Below are 14098 nucleotides of genomic sequence, written 5' to 3'. Positions count from 1 at the left end.
ACTTAATAAAAACATTCAACCACTACAAAAATTATCTGGAAAATAAGAAGAGAGGTTTTTATCTCTCCCCAGGTCATTTTCTTTCTTTTTTTAAAAATTTTTTTATGAAAATAAAAATTTTCACTGCACTCCCAGGCTGGAGTGCAGTGGCGTAATCTCGGCTCACTGCAATCTCTGCCTCTCAGGTTCAAGCAATTCTCCTGCCTCAGCCTCTTGAGTAGCTGGGACTACAGGTGGAGAAGTTTTTGTCTCGTTCCACATTAAGAACTAATTTTGCATAATACCACCACTCAATAAATGTAGATGGCTAGCTGATTCCCAACTGCTTTAAGCAGGTTCCAGTCTACAAAGAGAATAACTTTACAGTGTGTTTCCTCAGCGTTCCTCTTGCACTGCTAATATTAAAGAGTCTGTGGCTCGTAAGTCAAAGGAAAAGACAAAGGGAACTCCATTTCAAAATGAAGTAGACAATATCCCATCCCTCTCTGATGATTTCAGTTGCCAAAAGTTACCCTCCCTTCCTTGGGTACAAGTTATATATTTGTTATTAGAGAGTAGTCACTGATTCCTACAGAAGTCCTAGAAATTCCCAGCTCAGGAGAGAGAGCAGAATTCTAGTCAGAACTTGAAATACATGAATCATCAGGACTATCACCTGATAAGAATGGTATTATCTAGGTTCTAACATATCTTCTTTGCCATGACTCAACTAGATTTTTCAGTTATATCAAAGGGGCAGATGAAGAATATTAAATTGTGGGCCAGATGTGGCGGCTCATGCCTGTAATCCCAGCACTTTGGGAAGCAAAGGCAGGAGGATTGCTTGAGCTCAGGAGCTCGAGATCAGCCTATGCAACATAGTAAGACCCTGTCTCCACCCCCTCCCCCAAAAAAAAAAAATTAGATGGGCGTGGTGGTCCATGCCTATAATCTCAGCTACTCAGGAGGCTGAGGCAGGAGGATCCCTTGAGCCCAAAAGTTCAAGGCTGCTTGAACTGCACACCACTGCTCTCCAGCCTGGGCAACAGAGCAAAACCGAGTCTCAAAAAAAAAAAAAATAAATAAAAAAATAAATTGTTGTGAACTAAAGGCAAGCAACTTCCCCTAAGCCACATCCAATCAGATGGCAGAGCTGAGTTACAGCCTTCAGAACTTTCCTCAGCCACATCATACACCAAGAAGACCTTTCAATGACCTGTTTGCCAGAAGATTATTTAGCAAGGGGACCATAAAAGGAGAATCTCTTGTTGCATGAAACTCGTGTACATATGCATGTGGTATTTCCAGAATATATCATGCCAAACTAAGGAACCAGCACCCATCTCTCGCTCCCGGAAATAATTGTCATACAAGTAGACATTTTTGCACACAGGCATACCTTGAAGATATTGCAGGTGTGGTTCCAGACCACCACAATTTAAAGCAAATACTGCAATAAAGCAAGCCACATGAATTTTTGGTTTCCTAGTACATATAAAAGCTACGTTTATACTATAGACTACTGGGCATGTAACAGCATTAAGTCTTAAAAAACAATGCACATACCTTAATTAAAAACACTTTATTGCGCCAGGTTCAATGGCTCATGCCTGTAATCCCAGCACTTTGGGAGGCTGAGAAGGGCGGATCACGAGGTCAGGAGATCGAGACCATCCTGACTAACACGGTGAAGCCCTGTCTCTACTAAAATACAAAAAATTAGCTAGGCGGGGTTGTGGGCGCCTGTAGTCCCAGCTACTCAGGAGGCTGAGGCAGGAGAATGATGTGAACCTGGGAGGCGGAGGTTGCAGTGAGTGGAGATCACGCCACTGCACTTCAGCCTGGGCAACAGAGCGAGACTCTGTCTCAAAAAAAAAAAATACTTTATTGCTTTAAAAAACGCTAACGATCATCTGAGCCTTCAGTGAGTTGTAATATTTTTGATGGTGGAGGGTTCTGCCTCAATGTTGATGACTGCTGACTGATCAGAGTGATGGTTGCTGAACGCTGGAGTGGCTGTGGCAATTTCTGAAAATAAGGCAATAATGAAGTTTTGCTGCATCGATTGACTCTTCCTTTCATAAAAGATTTCTTTGCAGCATGTGATAGCGTTTTAACCACAGCACAACTGCTTTCAAAATTGGAGTTAATTTTCTCAAGCCCTTATCAACTAAGTTTATGGAATATTCTAAATCCTTTGCTGACATTTTAACAATGTTTATAGCATCTTCACCACAAATAGATTCCATCCTTAAAAAACTACTTCCTCAAGGTGTCTATGCTGAGAATAAAAATTTTAAAATAATTTTAAAAAGAAACCACTTTCTCTGCTCATCTACAGGAAATAACTCCTCATCCATTCAAGATTTTGTCTTTTGGTGGTTTTTTTTTTTTTTTTTTTTTTTTTTTGAGACGGAGTTTCACTCGTTGCCCACGCTGGAGTGCAATGGTGCGATCTCAGCTCACTGCAACATCTGCCTCCCGAGTTCAAGCAATTCTCCTGCCTCAGCCTCCCAAATAGCTGGGATTACAGGCATGTACCACCACTCCTGGCTAATTTTGTATTTTTAGTAGAGACAGGGTTTCTCTGTTGGTCAGGCTAGTCTTGAACTCCAGACCTCAGGTGATATCCCCCCCACCCCCACCCCGCCTCAGACTCCCAAAGCACTGTGATTACAGGCGTGAGCCACCACGCCCAGCCTTTGTTCTTTTTTTCTTTTTTTTTTTTTTAAGACAAGGTCTTGCTCTGTCACCCAGGCAGTGGCGCGATCTCAGCTCACTGTAGCCTCAACCACTCAGGCTCAAGTGTTTCTCCTACCTCAGCCTCAGTAGCTGGCAATATAGGCATGCACCGCCACGCCCAGCTAATTTTTTTTTTTTGGTAGAGACAGGAGGTTTCACCATGTTGCCCAGGCTGGTCTTGAACTCTTGGACTCAAGCAATCCTCTCACCTCAGTCTCCTAAAGCTCTGGGATTACAGGTGTGAGCCACCATACCTGGCCCCATTCAAGTTTTTTGTTTTTTTTTTTTTGAGACAGAGTCTCACTCAATCACCCAGGCTGGTGTGCAGTGGCATGATATTGGCTCACTGTAACCTCCGCCTCCCAGGTTCAAGCGATTCTCCTGCCTCAGCCTCCCGAGTAGCTGGGATTACAGGTGCCTGCACCACGCCCAACTAGTTTCTGTATTTTTAGTAGAAACAAGGTTTCACCATGTTGGCCAGGCTGGTCTCAAACTCCTGACCTCAGATGATCCGCCTGCCCCGGACTCCCAAAGTGCTGGGATTATAGGCATGAGCCACCACACCAAGTTTTATCATGGGATTGCAATAATTCAGTCACATCTCCAGGCTCCACTTCTAATTCTCATTATCTTGCTATTTCTACCACATCTGCAGTTACTTCCTTCACTACAGTCTTGAATCTGTGAAAGTCATTCATGAAGGCTGGAATCAACTTTTTCCATACGCTATATCATGTTGATATTTCTACTTCCTCCCATGAATTGCCAAAACTCTTAATGGCAACTAGAATTGCAAATCCTTTCCAGGTTGTTTCAATTTACTTTGCCCAGATTCATAAGTGGAATCACTATCAATAGCACTATGGCCTTCTTTCTTTTTTTTTTTTTTTTTTTTTTGAGACAGAATCTCACTCTGTTACACAGGCTGGAGTGCAGTGGCACCACCCTGGCTCACTGCAATCTCCACTTCCCAGGTTCAAGCAATTCTCCCGCCTCAGCCTCCTGAGTAGCTGGGACTACAGGTGTGTGCCACCACGCCTGGCTAATTTTTGTATTTTTAGTAGAGACAGGGTTTTGCCATGTTGACTAGGCTGATCTCGAACTCCTGACCTCAGGTGATCTACCCACCTTGGCCTCCCAAAGTGATGGGATTACAGGTGTGAGCCACCACACCTGGCCAGCCTTATTTCTTAAAGAATAAGGCTTGAAAATCAAAATTACTTCTGGAGCCATGGGCTGCAGAATGGATGTTGTGTTACTAGGCATGAGAATAACATTAATCTCCTTGTACATCTCCATCAGAGGTCCTGGTGACCAGGTGCATTGTAAGTGACCAGTTACATTATATTTGTTTATTTTTATTTATTTTGAGAAAGGGTCTTGCTGTGTTACCCAGGCTGGAGTGCAGAGGCGTGATTGCAGCTCACTGCATGCTTGACCTCCAAGGTTTGAGCAATCTTCCCACCTTAGCCTCCTGAGTAGCTGGGACCAGAGGTTTGCATCAACACAGTAGTTATATTTTTAAAAGAATCTTTATTTCTGAGCAGTAGGTCTCAACCATGGGCTTAAAATATTCAGTAAACCATGCTATTAAACAGATGTGCTGTCATTTAGGCTTTGTTCCATTTACAGAGCACAGCCAGAGTAGACTTAGCATCATTCTTCAGGGCCTTAGGATTTTCAAACTGGTAAATGACTACTGGCTTCAACTTAAAGTCACCAGCAGCATTAGACCCTAACAAGAGCATCAGCCTGTCCTTTGAAGCTTTGAAGCCAAGCATTGACTTGTCTCTAGCTATGAAAATCCTAGATAACATATTCTCCCAATAGAAGGCTGTTTCATCTGTGTTGAAAATCTGTTGTTTAATGTAGACACCTTCATCAATGATCTCAGCTAGATCTTCTGGATAACTTGCTGCAGCTTCTCCATCAGCACTTGTTTCTCCTTGTGCTTTTATGTTAATAGAAACAGCTTCTTCCCTTAAACTTCACGAACCAACCTCCACTAGATTCCAGCTTTTCTTCTGCAGCTTCTTACCTCTCTCAGTTGTCAGAGAAGTGAAAAGAGTTAGGGACTTGCTCTCGATTAGGGTTCAGCTAAGGGAATGTTGTGGCTAGTTTGATTTTCTATCCAGACCACTAAAACTTTCTCCATATCAGCAGTAAGATTGTTTTGCTGGAGTAGACCTTTTAATTTCCTTAAGAATTTCTGCTTTGTGTTCATACCTTGGCCGTTTATAGCACAAGAGGACTAGCTTTTGGCCTATCTCAACTTTCAACATGTCTTGCTCGCTAATCATTTGTAGCTTTTGACATAAAGTGAGAGATGTGCGACTCTTCCTTTTTCTTGAACATACAGAGGTCACTGTAGGGATATTAAATAGCCTAATTTCATTATTGCTGTGTATCAGGGAATAGGAAGGCCCAAGGAGAGGAAGAGAGATGGGGGAATCGCCAGTCAGTGGAGCAGTCAAAATATATACAACATTTACAATTAAGCTTGTTGTCTTATACGAGTGTGGTTCATAGTGCCCCAAAACAATTACAATAGATCACTGACCGCAGGTCACCATAACAAATACAGTAATAATGAAAACATCTGAAATACTGCAAGAATTACCAGTGTGACAGAGAGACACAAAATGAGCACATGCTGTTGGAAAAATGGTGCCAACTGCTCAATGCTGGGTTGCCACAAACCTTCAATTTGTCAAAAACACAATACCTGCAAAGTGCAAAAAAAGCCAAGCACAATAAAACAAAGTGTGCCTATATTTGGTCACAATGTGGACTTCTGGTCAGGCGCTGTGGCTCACGCCTGTAATCCCAGTACTTTGGCGGGCAGATCACGAAGTCAGGAGATTGAGACCATCCTGGCTAACATGGTGAAACCCTGTCTCTACTAAAAATACAAAAAATTCGCTGGACGGGGTTGCAGGCGCCTGTAGTCCAGCTACTCGGGAGGCTGAGGCAGGAGAATGGCGTGAACCCAGGGAGGTGGAGCTTGCAGTGAGCCAAGATCGCGCCACTGCACTCCAGCCTGGGCGACAGAGCGAGACTCTGTCTCAAAAACAAACAAACAAAAAACAAAAAAACAACGTGGACTTCTGGGAAAAAAGGACCCAAATATAAGCAAATTAATTAGAAGAGTTAAGAAAATAAATTAATAGACCTAAAGAGAATTCATCTTAAGGCTAAAAGACCAGAATTCTCATTGAGATGTTTTTTCCAGGCAGAAATCCAAAGTACAGCCCATGTGTCAAAATTGTGAATGAGAGACTTCTGTGCCAGCAACAGTCTTTTGTTTGTTTAATACAAATGGGGATCTCACTACGTTGCCCAGGCTGGTCTTAAAGTCCTGGGCTCAAGTAATCCTCCTGCTTCAGCCTCCCAAAGTGCTGGGATTACAGGTGTGAGCCGCCACACCCGGCTCTAGCAACAGTTTTCAAGAAGCTGAATGTAATTATCCAGTGGCTGGTATATACGATGGAGATATTTGCGACTGATCTAATCTGCAGCTTCTCTAGTCTGACCGTCATTAGCAAAGTCTTTGCTACAGTATCCCTGTGTCTCAGAAAGCAAAGCAGCTACAAAAAGAGGCAGGAAGGGCAGGAATATGGGCTAGGGAGGGTTCTGGAATTATAATTACATTTAGATTAACAGATAAAATGAGTAAGGCGGCAAGAATACCTGGAATAATAGTCATAAAGCACACACTCCACCTCTTCTGTAGGACTTACAACTACGGGCCACAGCACTTAACCTGGGCTTTATAAAAGCCCCCTCTCTCTTTCCAAAGGGATGGAAAACATGAAAATGGAAGTCTGCTTTATGCTTATTTGCCATATCCATTCTAGTAGGTGGTCTGGGCTTGAAAGCAGACAGACAGCAATGTCATGGGCAGCCACACCTTCACCCTCCTTATGAACATCTTTATGCAAAGACAGCTGCTGAGGGCTTCAGGAGAGACCTGCTGACAGCAGGTTTCTGGATGTCCTGTTTGTGCAGTCTGATAAACACAGGGACCCTGCAGTCTCAATCCTTGCTGTAGACAGAGATGAATGGCAGGAGAGGAAGCCTGCCTGGGAAGATGGTCATTCATCCAGATCACAAAAGAACAGAAAATTTAACCTGATGCTGACCAGCCTCCAAAGCCACCCTCCCAAGAGATAAATCTCAATGGTCTTGCTCCATAGCAAGCTCTTGGAAAGGCTCAAAAATGGTTGTACATAATTTTCAAAGGTTTTTAAATCAGCAGACAATGAAACTCAAGACACTAAATATGCTTGCTCCTGTCCTCTAACCTTAGACATATCCGATTTGGTCAAATGGAAGAGAACCACAAAAGATGGGCTGAGTAATGGCTCCCTTGGTTTTCTGAGAATACTATACACCTGGATGTGACGAGCCCAAAAATGACAAAATGATCTATGACTTAGCAAACAGACAGAGAGGTCATCAAAGTGAGGCAGCAAAGGCAAGAGCATGAAGTGCTGAGAAGGTGAGGATACCAAACTGAGGAACAATCTGCCTTAATGGTAACCTAATTGTTAGGAGGATTTCCCGCCATATCTACCTTACGTGTCTCTCTGTACCTGAAAAAGTATAAATTGTGACTGCACGTGCCTCTAACTTTCCTTCTAGTTACCAAAGCCAAGGCAAAAGATTGGGGCAGAAAAATTAAAATGTGCTGGTACCTTCCTTCTTTGTTATTCTACTTCCTCATAGAGCACATAGACACTCAGAGAACAGGAGCAACCACAAGCAGCATTCAGTTTACAGTAGAGGGAGGTGGGCAGGGAAGGAGACGGAGGAAAAAATAAACAGTTTCAACCAGCCAGCAACATCCTTTACTAGAAGACCTGGACTACTAATGTTGAGGTGACTCATCCACAGCTGCTATTAAAAACAAGATTCTGGTCTACATCAGCCCCAAAAGAAAGGCAAACACCCCAGGAGGGACATTCCAAGGAGTATTAGAGAACTTCGTCCATTGTTACTAACCAGGGAGCAATATAAGACCCCCTAAGAAAAAACAGTAAGTCAGTGCATGAAAGGTGAAGAAGGAAATGTAAATTCAGGTCATGCTAAAGCCAGGGGAGGGGTGGGGGAGAGTGCACAGGTGGGCTGGGGGGAGCATAAGGAGGAGGCAGTCTGACACAGGAAAATCGAGGGGGAAGGAAGGGGAGAGAGAGAGGAGGTGGTAGCAGAAGAAAGGGAAGGTAAGACAAGAACAGAACATTTTAAACTAATCCAGAACTCCCTTGTGAAGGACAAGTCACGAGGCAAGATACAGCTTGAAGGCATGAGCCCCACATTTCACCACTGCAAAGAGATAACACAGCCTCCCAGGCGTGCATAGAGAGGGCTAGGCAATCCACAACACCGACTCCCAGGGCTCCACAGCATTACTGAGAGAAAGTCACCCAGGCTTTTCAGCAGCCCTAAGTGCCAGCAGCCTTGGCATGTATGTTTCAACTGCTTCCCTGAATAGACCCTGGTGCTGGAAAAACCATAATATCTATAGGAGAACATATTTCACTACAAGTGTCTGCCTGGCTAAGGGAACAGACACTCCATTTCCTTCACTGCTGATATATACATCCACCTCACCCTAGAGTGGACAGAAGGGAGAAGGAGCAAGCTGACAGAAGGTAGCTCTGCTCTTCTCCTGCAGTTGACAAGAGAGAACCATGACCTCTGCTCCATTTGCCACACCACTGCTGCTTCAGGCCATCCCTGCATTTCTTTCACATTTACATCTTTCTCAGACAAATAAACCTCCCACTTAGTTTTCCTTTTGCTTCTAAGAGTACAAATGCTAGTGTGTTTAATGACAGCATCGAGAAGGCAAATTGGTACAAAGGTTGTTCCCACTTTCCTAGTGCTTTCTGGCAAAGAGGTTTCTTAAACACATTAAAAAGCTTTGTTGAAAGATGACTTGTGGGGAACTAGCCATTCAGTCAAGGAAGAAGGCTGAGGGGGAGATGAGAACTCTTAAGGCCCCAAACCTGACCCCGCTACCTCAAGATGGAAGGCAGGGAAGAAATGACTGACAGGCTGTCCTCTTTTACAAATGCCAGTGAAAAAGGAGGAAGAAGGCCGGGCGCGGTGGCTCAAGCCTGTAATCCCAGCACTTTGGGAGGCCGAGACGGGTGGATCACGAGGTCAGAAGATCGAGACCATCCTGGCGAACACGGTGAAACCCCGTCTCTACTAAAAAATACAAAAAACTAGCCGGGCGAGATGGCGGGCGCCTGTAGTCCCAGTTACTTGGGAGGCTGAGGCAGGAGAATGGCGTAAACCCGGGAGGCGGAGCTTGCAGTGAGCTGAGATCCGGCCACTGCACTCCAGCCCGGGCGACAGAGCGAGACTCCGTCTCAAAAAAAAAAAAAAAAAAAAAAAAAAAAAGGAGGAAGAAACAATGCCGCCCTTCCTTCTCTCTTGCTTTTATGTTTGACAATACCAAAATATAAGGAATCAAAACGAGCCAAATGTCCAATTTGATACAGGCCATAAAAGCTCAGTTTCAGGATGGAAAGAAACACAATGAATGGCTAGAAAGGTCAGAAGCAGCAGGTGAGAGAATGCAAAACCCAGCAAATAAATAAGATTGGCTAGCTTAGGCTGGACACGGTTGCTCACGCCTATAATCCCAGCACTTTGGGAGGCTGAGGCGGGCAGATCACGAGGTCAGGAGATCAAGACCATCCTGGCTAACACGGTGAAATCCCATCTCTACTAAAAATACAAAAAAAAAAAAAATTAGCCAGGAGTGGTGGCAGGCGCCTGTAGTCCCAGCTACTCGGGAGGCTGAGGCAGAAGAATGGTGTGAACCCAGGAGGTGCAGCTTGCAGTGAGCCGAGATTGTGCCACTGCACTCCAGTCTGGGCAACAGAGTGAGACTCCATCTCAAAAAAAAAAAAAGAAAAAGAAAAAAAGATTGGCTACCTTAAATTCTAGGGCTGACCCTGCTCCTTTAGTGCATCCTCCCACGGTTCTCCCTGCTGACCACTCAAAAAAGTCCAAAGAAGCCAGAAATCACTTCTCAACCCACCACATTAATTTGACAGACAACTTTTTAAGGTTCCTGAATCGGGGGTAGGAGTAGGGAGACCGAAAAAGTTTAGGCAATGGAGTAAGATCTTAAAAGAGTCAGTCTGATTAGGGCACTAAGACAGAAAATCCACCTCTTAGGGAAATCCAAGTATTTCAGAATGAAGACATCTCCACAGCTACTCTGCTTAGGAGAAAAAGCAGCAACCCTCTAGCCTCCCTGATGTGGTAAAGACAGTCCATGAGAAGCTTTCCACGGTCACTGTACATGCAAAAGGGAAATAAAAATGTTGCCTGAGGAGCAGCATCCTCTCACAATCTGGCCTGGGGCCCAGTGGGCGGTCTCCTCGTGCGCCAGTGAATCAGCAAAGCAACTGCCAGAGGTGGGAGTGCTCTGGGCATCTTAACCCTCTGTCCCTCGCCCCATCCTGTTACTCATAAATAAATACTGAGGAGTTGGGAGCAAGAACATCCACCATTGCAGCTCCAACAGTGGGCAACTTGGAAGCACTCCAAGCTTGAGAGGAGAGGGAAGAAAGCAAGCTGAGTATGTACTTACTCAAAGTCCTCAAATTCCAAGTCGGTTCCCTCTACTGATGGACCCTGGTTGTCTGAGGAAGAGGAGGAGGTGGAAGAACGGAGACGGTTCTGTTGGTAGCGCATGGAGCGCTGGCGAATACTGTCTCTCCGTGAGAGATACTGGATCATCCTCTGGGCGTAGTATGCAGCAGGAGATAATCTGAGAGAGACAGAGATGGACAAACACAAACTAGCACTAATGTGGGGAATACTGTGAAAGGCAGTCAATCCAGCTCTCCCATGGCGTCTCCCTGTTGAGGTGAACTCTGGAGACATGAAAATTAAAGGGCATTTAACTCATCAGGAGGTTTGCACTGCAGAATATGCCTATCAGATTATCACCAGTGTTTCTATTCTGAGATAAGGCAAACAGGCGGCTTAACCAGACATCTTCTGAGGAAGAGCTGCCCCTCCCCAAGAGAATAACACTGGACCTTTCCTTCTAGCTTCTTAAGGTACACTTTCAGCTCCTCAGGGTGCTCTTTACACAGAGCTGTGCTCATTCGTAGCTTTTCCTTGATCACCATCCATACGCAAAATGGAAGACATGAAAGGGAACTGAGCAATCATCTACCGTCTTGTTTTATAGATGAGAAAAGAGGCTAGGAAATGGTAAGCCTCCGATGATTAAAGAAGGTATCCACAGGTGTCTTCACCAGGACTCCTTTCTTCTCCAACAAGTACACATAGCTCCAGATTTGTCCTACCTCCTTAGAATGATCTCTCGCAACATCTTTTCTCTCCCTTAAGAATTAATCATAGATATTTGTAACATGGGGAAAAAATTCAGAACTGAGACTGAGAGTAAAATATACTTGAGAGAACAGAAAATCTAACAGAAAAAATTAAAAGAGATTCCTTTTTCTATTTCTTACAATCAGAGCATCAGAGGTTGCGTGGGCACTGGGCAATATGGAAGGTGATAGTTGTTCATCTTTCTTCTCCCTTATGATGACTATTTCTGTAAATAATTAGTCCAGATCTACATTCTTCAAACTATGGCTTTAATATCTTGCTACTCCATGAAAACTTCTAGCGTCACATATAATTCTCCACATTGTCTTCTCAAGTTTTCCGCCATCTCTCACAACACTGTTATATAATTTGATGCTATGGACTGAAAATGTAAGAGGGACAATAACAGAAAAACATTTTCTATGATAATATTAAATGGAGTACTAAAAAATTTCAAGACTAAAAACTTGCCTCAGGCACACTTTGACTCAATAATTCCACTAGAAACTTTATCCTACAGAAATACACAAGGTTACAAAGATATATATAAGAAAGTTCATTTGCAACATTGTCAGCATTAGTGAAAAACTGGGAAGCAACCCAAATGCCCAGCAACAAATTAAATAAATTATTAATATATCCATACAAAGAAACACCATGCAGCAATTCAAGAGAATAAACTACTCCTATACACTTACAAGGAAAGTCCTCTAAAATAAAATCTTAAGTGGGAGAAAAATTGAAGAATGGTCTGTATACACTAATACATATACAAAAATGTGTTGCTGTTACTAGAGGAAAAAACTGTAAGGGGACACAGCAATCCTAATGAGGATTCCTGGGACTTTTGTATTTTATATACTTCCATAATGTTTGAATATAAAAGGAAAAAAGCATAGATCTTCGGTTTTTTTAATGGAAATCAGAAAAAACCGATTAAGAATGGAAATAGGAATAGTTATATCCGAATGGTACAAAAAGTATTGGCAACTGTCTTGCAAAGAGGTCCTCAGTAAGTCTACCAACCCAGGTCACAGTCAACTGCTAGAGGAACATAGGCTGCCTCTGAAATGCCTGTCATCAAAGTATCCTTCTGGCCAACCAGCAAATGGAATTCCCAAGCAGATCAGCTAACAATCTTTTAAACTCAAAAGTCTGTTTTACAGAATAATATGCTGCAGTGAATACCAATGAGTCAATATTATAATATCTTTGTATAGCAAGTAGGCATGGGAGGCACAGATGCCTTGGCCAAGAGAATCAGAGTACAAGAGCTAGTTCCTAAAAGCTTCAACTAGAGGAACTTTCGTTATCTGTTTGGGCCCCTGTTCCCATGCATTTTGCAAGGATGAACCACAGAATCCTAAATTTTCAACCAACAGAAGTCAATGTTTGTGCACTGTTCTTACATCTGCCCAACATACAGAACTCTTCTAGCAGAAATCAAGCATCATTGGTTAAATTCTCAAGTCAATCAGACTAGAAAAGAATATAAAAGGAGAAAAATTTCAAGAGGAGAAAGAAGACCCTTTTATTTGGAGCCGATTCTGAAAAGTGGTAAGTACACTTACTTTATAGCCTACCCTAAGTAATGGAAAAAACATAATATTATTGGTGATAGAGGTAGACATAATGTTGATGCTGATGATAATAAAAAGATTGCCTTTTAATGTAGGGACATAGGAATTCCCAAGCTATGAAACTATAGATTAATGGTTTAAAACGCATTCCTGCCACAATTATTAAATACAAGTATATCCTAGCCTTGTCCTTTTAGATATGCAGAGGGAAGCTAAGGATCTGAATGCTGAGGAGGTGTCTCACTAAGGCTCTGACCTATATATAGTGTATACAGTGAAGCCTAAGAGGAAAAAGAAACTAAACAACCAGTTATGAGGTAGTAACAATCATCCTCCTAACAAAGAGCTGGAAAATCATCAAACAACCCTAGTCTTCCAAGTGAACATTTTAAATGTTTAAATAAATCTTTAAGTTTTCTTCAAGGAAAAATACTTCCCTTTCCCAAAAAAAAACCTATTTTGTATTCAAAGGAAAAATGTAAAAATACCAACACCACAAAGTATGACACTTTCTGTGATAAAGATCACAGTAGGATAAATAACAGATTTATTATATAAAAGGAGGATAAATCATGGTCTTTAAGTATCCTTGTAGAACACTGCCAGGTTAAAAGTTCTGGGGATGAGATGCCTATTGCTGTCTTTATTGCAAGAACTTCTCTATCTCAGTGCTTCAAAGTAATTGATTCATATGAAAAATTCCTTTCCCTTATATTTAGGGTGTATAACCCTCAAACATCATTAAAGACTCACATAAACTTCCTTGTTTCAGTCATCATCTAAGGTGCCTGCCTATTTTAAAGTCATCAATCCTTATGTTCCCTGATTCTTAGGTTTGTCATTTCTAGAGTGTGGAAAAGGAATAAAAGGATAATGAAGAATCTTTGCACCAGTATCTCAGAAAGAATGCTCAGTGTCATGACATAACTGTGGCAACAATAAAGACTTAATATTCCTGGAATCAACTTGGTCTGAAGGTTTTTCCAGGCAGACCTAAAAGTCTTAATCTAGAGCAAAGCTCATTTTGCTTTACCTAACCTACACTGCTAACCTGTCAACCCCACAACTATAAATTACCCTTTTTTTTTGGCAAAGCCTCATAATGTGCTCTAGTATTGTGCTTAAATAATGTGCCTTTTTAGATCACGAACAGAACCCATAAATCTGGCTGTGACAACCCCAAGGGGCTGCACTCTGCAGATGAATGTTATCCATCAATATCTCACCCTTGGTCCTCAGTTATCACCATCAGTGAAGGGCAGGCCTTGAACTCACTGAAATAACTTTTGTTTTTTCTCTCTTCAGAACTTTTCAAATATCTTTTTTTTTGAGACAGAGTCTCACTCTGTCACCCAGGCTGGAGTGCAGTGGTGCGATCTTGGCTCACTGCAACCTCCGCCTCCTTAGTTCAAGTGATTCTCCTGCCT

The 14098-nt window shown here is 42.7% G+C and overlaps 1 protein-coding gene across 1 annotated transcript in view; it reads right to left on the bottom strand.

Moving 5' to 3' along the window:
• The window catches only part of AMBRA1 (autophagy and beclin 1 regulator 1), a 198534-nt gene that overhangs the window by 105170 nt on the left and 79266 nt on the right, over positions 1 to 14098 (bottom strand). Inside the window, exon 10 of the mRNA XM_025357274.1 lies at positions 10337 to 10516. Within this exon, the coding sequence (XP_025213059.1) occupies positions 10337 to 10516 (180 nt within the window). The remainder of the gene's footprint in view (positions 1 to 10336; positions 10517 to 14098) is intronic.

This window comes from Theropithecus gelada, chromosome 14 (assembly GCF_003255815.1).
Source record: "Theropithecus gelada isolate Dixy chromosome 14, Tgel_1.0, whole genome shotgun sequence".
Taxonomy (NCBI): Eukaryota; Metazoa; Chordata; class Mammalia; order Primates; family Cercopithecidae; genus Theropithecus; species Theropithecus gelada.
The sequence above is the reverse complement of the archived record's forward strand: the minus strand, read 5'-3'. Positions and strand labels throughout refer to the sequence as shown.